Source organism: Saccopteryx bilineata, chromosome 2 (assembly GCF_036850765.1).
Source record: "Saccopteryx bilineata isolate mSacBil1 chromosome 2, mSacBil1_pri_phased_curated, whole genome shotgun sequence".
In the NCBI taxonomy this organism is placed as follows: domain Eukaryota; kingdom Metazoa; phylum Chordata; class Mammalia; order Chiroptera; family Emballonuridae; genus Saccopteryx; species Saccopteryx bilineata.
Window position 1 is genome coordinate 229,934,190 of NC_089491.1, and position 8,848 is coordinate 229,943,037.

The following is an 8,848-nucleotide window of genomic DNA, read 5'->3' on the forward strand; positions in this document are numbered from 1 at the left end:
TCAGCCAATTCAAAAGGTCTCTACTTTTTATACTGATGCAAATAAATTAGGTATCGCTGGATATACTGGACCAGTGACAAAAGTAATAAAGACTCCATATACATCAATTCAAAAGGCAGAATTATCTGCTGTATTACTATTCTAAATAATTTTTCTTGTCCTATTAACATTGTTACTGATTCACAATATGTAGAACATACAGTTAAACCTATAGGAACTGTTTATATTTCAAATGATAGTTCTGAATTACACAAATTGTTTCAAGAGTTACAACTTTTGGCCCTGGCCGGTTGGCTCAGCGGTAGAGCGTCGGCCTGGCGTGCGGGGGACCCGGGTTCGATTCCCGGCCAGGGCATATAGGAGAAGCGCCCATTTGCTTCTCCACCCCCCCCTTCCTCTCTGTCTCTCTCTTCCCCTCCCACAGCCAAGGTTCCATTGGAGCAAAGATGGCCCGGGCGCTGGGGATGGCTCCTTGGCCTCTGCCCCAGGCGCTAGAGTGGCTCTGGTCGCGGCAGAGCGATGCCCCAGAGGGGCAGAGCATCGCCCCCTGGTGGGCAGAGCCGGGTGGATCCCAGTCGGGCGCATGCGGGAGTCTGTCTGACTGTCTCTCCCCGTTTTCAGCTTCAGAAAAATACAACAACAACAAAAAAGAGTTACAACTTTTATTATGGGAATGAAATTCATCTATATAACTCACATTCATTCTCAAACAGCTTTACCAGGACCTATGTCTACTGCAAATAATAAAATTGATCAATTACTCATTGGATCCATGGAGATAGCTACTAAATTTCATGCAGAGACTCATACAAATAAAAAGGTTTAATGCAAAAATTTAAGGTAACCAGGCAAGAAGCTCAAAATATTGTTAGAAAATGTCCTCGTGCAGTGTCATAAACGCTCCTCCATTACCAAGAGGAATGAATCCTAGAGGACAACGCAGTAATGACCTGTAGCAAATGGATGTTACTCATATTTCTTCTTTTGGAAAACTACCTTATGTACACTGTTCTACTGATACTTATTCTTCCTTTCGATAGGCCACACCTTTGCCTGGAGAAACGGCTGATCGTGTCATTCAACATCTTATTGAAGCTTTTAATGTTATGGGCATTCCAAAAGCAATTAAAACTGACAATGGTCCTGCCTATATACATCTGCTAAGTTTCAACAATTCTTAGCATTTTGGAATATTAAACATACCACTGGAATTCCATATATCCACAAGGACAGGCGATTTTTGAGTGCAGTAATCGCACTTTAAAAAATATATTACTTAAACAAAAGGGGGTAGAAGAAAGGAGATTATCTCCTAGAATTGTGTTACATAAAGCTTTATTTACTTTAAAAATTTTAAATACAGGAGATAATTTTTTTTAAAATTTTATTTATTCATTTTAGAGAGGAGAGAGAGGGAGAGAGAGAGACAGAGAGAGAGAGAGGAGAGACAGGGGGGAGGAGCTGGAAGCATCAACTCCCATATGTGCCTTAACCAGGCAAGCCCAGGGTTTCAAACCAGCGACCTCAGCATTTCCAGGTCGACGCTTTATCTACTGCGCCACCACAGGTAAGGCAGGAGAAGATAATTTGACTGCTGCAGACAGACACTGGACAAAAAATAATAGTTCTAAAATTAATCAACTTGTGCATTATAAAAATGAGTTGGATCAATGGGTACCTGGTGTAGTACAACATTGGAGAAGAGGGTTTGCTTGTGTCATTGCAGAATCCGGTGAAGTCCTTTGGATCCCAGCTCGCAGAATTAAACTAACCACATGAGTAAGAAAAATGGATTCTTTCCATATCCGCCCATTGCCGAGATGGAAGAAATAAATTTCGAAAGAAGAACCTTAAAGATGCTGCTGCTTGGTATTGAAAAGGCTAAAGTACCAAGTTGGGGTCAACTTAAAAAGTTGACCATTGAGGGTAAAAAAATGCTACAAGCTACTAGAAAAGAACAAAATGCTACTAACCTGTTTTTAGCAATGATTGCTTTGGTAACAATTCTGGTAAGTAAAGCTGAAAATTTTAGTTATTGGGCATACATCCCTAATCCTCCATTAAGTAGAGCTATTCTTTAGGAAGATAGTGCCATTCCTATTTTCGTTAATGACTCTAAATGGCTTCCAGGACCTTTTGATGATAGAGGTCCCTTAGTACCTTCGGAAGAAGGCATGAAATTAGAAAATTATACAACAGGAGTTGAAGGATTACCTATATATATAGGACATGAGCCACATTGTTTAAAAATAGAAGCTCAAGCTTGGATCCCTATTGTAAAAAATAATAGTAAAGAAGAAGGAAAAAAACATTTGTTTTTGTTACAAGGGTACGGATTTAAAGGTAAATCACATCTGTACGTGATCCAGAACCTCCACCTGATTTACCACCCTGTCAAACTGCAATTGTTAATCAGCTAAGTGAATGGGTACATTGGAAAAATTGCAGAGGAGAAACTGCTCGGGTTTTACTTAATATTTCCTATGGAAATGTCATAGATTGGAGCCCTCATGGTTCCGCCCGAGTTAAAGGTCAGGGTGCTGATCTAAGGTGGCATAAGAACAATGGTTCAATTACAGTTGGTGGTCAAGGTAATAATACTATCATATAGTATGGAGGAGGGATGTCACCTCAAGCTCCACATATAAAATTTGGCCCTATATAGTATCATTTGTGGAAAGTAGCCACAGCATTTAAACATATGTCAGCGTGGAAAGGAGAAATCTGGAGAAATTATCCTTCTAATCATATTATGTTAATCTTTAAAAAGAATGAGACACATTTCATATCTGTTTGTGTTAAATTGCCTTATATGTTTATTATAGGTGAAACCAAATAGACAGCTGAAAATTATTCTATAACTTGCAATAAGTGTGCTTTTATACATATATTAACTCTTCTATTCTTTTTAATAAAAATAGTCAAAGTCTATACATTTTTTTTTTGTATTTTTCTGAAGCTGGAAACGGGGAGAGACACTCAGACAGACTCCCGCATGCGCCCGACCGGGATCCACTTGGCACGCCCACCAGGGGCAATGCTCTGCCCACCAGGGGGCGATGCTCTGCCCCTCCGGGGCGTCGCTCTGCCGCGACCAGAGCCACTCTAGCGCCTGGGGCCGAGGCCAAGGAGCCATCCCCAGCGCCCGGGCCATCTTTGCTCCAATGGAGCCTTGGCTGCGGGAGGGGAAGAGAGAGACAGAGAGGAAAGGAGGGGTGGAGAAGCAAATGGGCGCTTCTCCTATGTGCCCTGGCCGGGAATCAAACCCGGGTCCCCCGCACGCCAGGCCGATGCTCTACCGCTGAGCCAACCGGCCAGGGCAAAGTCTATACATTTTAAGAGCCTGAACAGGAGTCTAGATTCCAGTACAGATGCATCGGGTGTGGCAAGATTCCATGATGCTGTTGCAACATCTTATTAAGTCTTTGAAGTGAACCAAGAGACTGGTTGGACTGATCATTGCTATCATTATAGGACTAATAGCTGTAACCACTGTGGCTGCTGTATCTGGAGTTACATTGCATCAAAGTATACAGACTGCAGACTTTGTACAAAAATAGCATGAAGATTCTGAACAACTGTAGACTTCTCAACAACATATAGATAGTAACATTAATGCTAAAGTTAATGATTTAGAACAAACTGTGATTATGTTAGGAGATCAAATTGTTAGTGTGCAAAGATAATTTAAGCTAAAATGTGATTGGAATGTAACTACTTTTTGTGTTACCCCTATTCCTTGGAATCATCCTTATTTCCCTTGGGAAAATGTTAAAAAGCATTTGTTAAATCATGGAAACTTAACTATAAAAATTTTAGATTTGCAAAAGCATATTGATGCTACTTTTAAGGATCAGTTGAAATTGATTGATAGAGAAAATTTACTAACTGTTATTTCTGATGGAATCAGTAATTTGTTTCCTCTAAAACAATTTAAGATTTTTGGAGGAACTGTAGGAGGCATTGTACTAATCATTTGTTTTATTTTTCTTTTTTTATATATAGTTAGAAGAAGAGACAATTGGCATCAAAGCAAAATAGAGCAGCAATCTGCCATGTTATCTCTTATACTGCATAAAATGCAAGCTAAATAAAAAACAATATAGTCTTTATTTAGCATTCAGCTCTAGAAATTAAAAAGGAAATGTATTATAAGTTTTTTAATAGGTGGAAAATCAGCTGCTAAAACTAAGCATTTTGGAAGGGCCGTTGCTCCCTCAATATCATGGTTATAAATAACTCTGGCCCCTAAGATGGCTGGTTAGTCAATGACGGGTACGATTCCTGAAGGCACAGTCGAAGAGGGGCCATCAGGAGAAGACTTAAGAACTAATAAAGGTAAGGCTCAAACCCTCACCCTGGAGAATGTAGGAGACTGCTCTCTTGAAGTAGTGGTCACTGTCCACTGTCCAGGCCACCTAGAGAGGAGGATTCCATGGAAACTCTAGAAAAACTAAGCAGCTGATGATACTACCAATAAGGTAGCCCTAAAACCAGTAGAGTTTTTGGGAAATTTTAGTAACTTTACTAGAACACTTGTAGCCAAAGGTTTTTTTGCAACCAGTTAGAAAAAGATTTTACCAGCAAGAAAGGGACGCCTAGGTAGAAGTAGAAGTAGTTAGAAAAGTCTGTAGGCTAAAGAAAAAAGAAAAAAGGGGGATATGTAGGAGATGACTCTGCACCAATATAAACAGCAGTTAACTGCAGAGCAAGGGTTAATTGGAGACAGGAGATCTTGGAGTGTGTTGGCCATAGAGAGACACTGGCCTGGGTTTCTTGAGTGCATGTACGCAGGATTCTTGGAAGGATGCCTCCAAGAACCAGATGTCCTTTGTGATTGATAAGCTCTGGGACTCTGACTCTTCTTGTGTCCTTGTTCATGAAAGAAACAATAGACGTGCAGGATTGGGGATGAAATGAATGGGAAAAAAGGCTTGTATAACTTTCTAGTTTTAGCTGCTGAGCTATGGCTTTTGGAACTCTAAAATATGCAGTGGCACTTTCTTGGTGCTGATTCCGTGTAAGAGTTTCAGCCCTCTGCCCAGTTATTTAAAATCTGGTGTGTCTTTTGCCTTGTGAGTCCAAACCATGAAGAAATTCGTAACAATGTGGCACCAGGAATCCCTACTGCTCGATTCCACACTGAAGTTGATGAAGAAACGACAATAAAGCATCAATGCCTGGCACCCAGCAGGCTCTCAAAACAGGCTGAATAAAGATGTTTTTTAAAAAATTGCTTCTTTGTGTTAAACACAAATCTCCAACCAGATTGCAAGTTCCTTAAGAGCAGGGTCTGTAGAGCAGCATACTTAATCTGTGTCTTTGTCTTTCAGAGTATTTAGCATAATGCTGGATTTATAGGAAATTCTTCAGAATCACCAAGGTCTGATTTTCCACAGGGAGAAATGACAATTTTTATTTATTTATGTATTGTATTTTTTGGAAATTAGAAGCCAGGAGGCAGTTAGACAGACTCTTGCATGCTCCCGACCAGGATCCACACGGCATGCCCACCAGGGGGCAATGCTCCACCCATCCAGGGCGTTGCTCCATTTCAGCTGGAGCCATTCTAGCGCCTGAGGCGGAGGCCATGAAGCCATCCTCAGCACCTGGACCAACTTTGCTCCAATGGAGCCTTGGCTGTGAGAGGGGTAGAGAGAGATAGAGAAGAAGTAGAGGGGGAAGGGTGGAGAAGCAGATGGGCGTGTCTCCTGTGTGCCCTGACTGGGAATCAAACCCAGGACTTCCACATGCCAGGCCGACACTCTACCGCTAAGCTAACCAGCCAGGATTGGCCAGGGCTTGAAATGACAATTTAAAAAAGACCAACTTTTAAATTTATTTCTGGTTCCTTCAGTATTTCTAGCCTTTATTTCTGCCTCAAGGCAAGCATGTTATCTCCTTACAGACTTTTTCAATTTCAGGGGTCCTTGTGTATAACTTTCTTTATTGGGACTGCTTCTTTGACTTTCCAGTTGGAGATGTTATGGTTTGGAGTCAAAAGGGGAAATAATGGAGAAAACATTTTCTGATTTTTTTTTTTTTATAATTTAGGGAGGTCCTCATCGAGTGTCCTCATCATTTATTTTCTGCTTCACACTCATATTCTGAGACTTCACCCCTGAACAGAATACAGCCACCTTATCCCAATGCTCTAAACTTAATTCCCACCCCATTTACTGGAATTTTATAGATTCCATGCAACTAAAGGTCAGTAATAAGGTCTGCAGGGGTTAACAAAAGATCTGATGGCATGTGTAGTATCCAGTCTAGAATATTCTAATTATACACTTCTGGGCCTTAAGATAGGAAGAGGAAAGAAATCTGATGGGATACCACCAGGGATTTTTCTTTTGGGATGGAATCCTCCTGGTAAAGGAAGGAGGCTCTGCAGTTAGAGGCATCCTGGCATCTGAGTGATCAACAAATAACTGACTGATATATGGCCAGAGACTTGGAAACAGTTATCAAATAGGATTTTAGATTTCATAAATTTTATTCCATTAATATTAGCAATATTCTTTTTAGATAGTAGTTTATTTTGTCCTTCTAGCATGTAAAATATATAATGGCACTTAATCCAAACTGATATTTATACAATTGGTTGCTTCCAACCCTTTACATTTACATTGATAACCAGACACAGTTTATTATCTTTTAAAGTCCAACATAAATCCAAACACATTCATCCAAACACATCCATCCATACAAACATAAATTTCCTCCCACAGTTTGGATAGTTTTCCTAGAATTGCATTAACTAGGTTTCAAAGTATGAATATTTGCATGACTTTGAAAGACAGAGCAACCTTACACTCTCAAGTTAGGGTTAACATTTCACTTAGTTTTGAACATTACTTACTTCTTTGAGAAAAAAGGTTAATTGAACGATGGGCTCAGAGCCAGACTTCCTGGATCTGATTTTCCACCCAGTTACTGGCCAGCTGGACTGGCCTTATGCAAGTTATTCTCTCAGTGACTCAGCCTGCTTGTCTGTAAGCTGCTAACAGTGCCTAGCCGTTGTTTTGAAAAGCTAAAGGAGGTCCTACCTTTCTAATACTTAAGAGTACTGCCTGACAGATAGTTAAGAGCAGTCAATGCTAGCTGTGGACCCTCGCTGTTGGAAGAGCATTGGTTGGGGGTGTGGAAGTCCTGGGTTCGATTCCCTGTCCAGGCACACAGGAGAGGCAACCATCTGCTTCCCCAACCCTCCCCCTTCTCTCTTTTTCTTTCTCTATCTTTCCGCCTCCTGCAGCCATGGATCCAATGAGTAGGCCACAGGCGCTAAAATAGCTCGTTTAGCTTGGTTACTGAGCGACGGAGCAGCGGCACCAGATTGCAGAGCATCTCCTGATAGGGGTTTGCCGGCTGTATCCCCATGGGAGAGTAAGCGGGAGTCTGTCTTGCCTCTCACTTAGTAATAATAATAAATTAATAAGTTAATTAAATGATGCTAGCTGTGTTTAAAATTTATTTTAGCAGCTCTCATCTAATCTAGATTAAAAATAAATCTGAAAATTTTTTATGTTTATTCAGTTAGGGATCTTAACGCACATCCTCCTGGGATGTTAATTTTACGTGAAAGTCTGGGGAAATTCTTCTGATATTAAAGCAAACACAAGTTTAACGCAAAATTTCATGAACAAAAGACTTCAAAGAAATTACCTCGGATTGCATCAGGGCCCGTTACCACCCATGCACGGTACTATAATTGTACATACCACACTTGTGGCAGATTTTGAGGAATAGGATACGATGTACCACATTGGTGCGCGGTCTTCTCAGATGACAGTTAAGGATAGGCAGCCTCCCGGGCCCCTGGACCCCTACCCTGGGTTGCCAGGCCTTTGCTCTTTGGGAACCCCTCATTCTTTACTACAAAAATCAGCCTTGTAACAGTTGCCATTCCCCTACACGTACCGGCTAAGTCGTAGGAAAGCCGGCAAGCTAGCCTGGGGGCTCCAGCCTCTGTAATTTGGCTGAGCAGTTTTCCTTTGTTATTATTTTTTGGATTGTAAGAATCCTGAGAGTACGGACACTCTCACAACCCTTACTTTCCTCCTATGTGGGACGAACTGTTTACTCCACGGAGTAAACGGGTTTCAGAAAGAGCAGCAAAGTTCGTGGCTAAAGCCTCCAGTTAACCGGTCCAGCCGAGCTGCTTTCCAAAAAGAAAACAAGCTGGGCCGGAAGGCTGTAGAACCCAACGCCGCTGGGGTGGGCGGGCCCGGGGCGCGCCCGGGGATGGGAGACCGGGGACCGGGGATAGGGGATCGGGAACCGGCCGCCAAGCCAGCGGCGGGACGGAGCGTCGACACCACTTTTTCCCATTTGATATTCCAGCCCAAGTCGGTTTCCATCTGAGCGCCGTGGCTACGGATGACCCGAGGGACATCTGTCCCATGCCACCCACCTCCCGGGGCCGTGGCTCCCAGCGCCAACGCCGCCCGGTCCCGGAGCCTGCGCCGGGATTCCCGTCTCTCACCTGAGGTTGCGGGCAATATCCAAGGCGCCCCGGCGACCAGAAACAGGGTCGTCAAGCCCAGGTCGGCGAACATCTTCCGCGGCCCGCCACCAGTCGGACTCAATCACATTGCGGCCACCCGAGCGGAGACTGGGACACAGCCCCGCCCCAGCGCTCGCCCATCCCCCTCGCGCTCCCCGCCCCGCCCCCCGCTGGCCTGCGCGCACGCGCCGTTCTTCGTTCTACCGTGAGGCTTGGTGCCCGCGGAGCGGTTGCGCGCATGCGAAAGTGCTGGGCTGCCTCGCCTCTTGCTCGCGCCCTATCTTTCCCGACAGGGACCGCCCACTCGGGGCCCACCCTCTTTTCGTGAAGGTCTTTTTTAAC

The 8,848-nt window shown here is 43.3% G+C and overlaps 1 protein-coding gene across 2 annotated transcripts in view; it reads right to left on the reverse strand.

Annotated features, from left to right (window-relative positions):
- IFNAR1 (interferon alpha and beta receptor subunit 1) overlaps positions 1 to 8,638 on the reverse strand; it is a 29,140-nt gene extending 20,502 nt beyond the window's left edge. For both annotated transcript variants that reach the window (XM_066259507.1, XM_066259506.1), the window contains exon 1: positions 8,486 to 8,638. In XM_066259507.1, coding sequence (XP_066115604.1) covers positions 8,486 to 8,558 — 73 coding nt within the window. In that variant the 5' untranslated portion in view covers positions 8,559 to 8,638. The remainder of the gene's footprint in view (positions 1 to 8,485) is intronic.
- Positions 8,639 to 8,848: the final 210 nt, after the last annotated feature.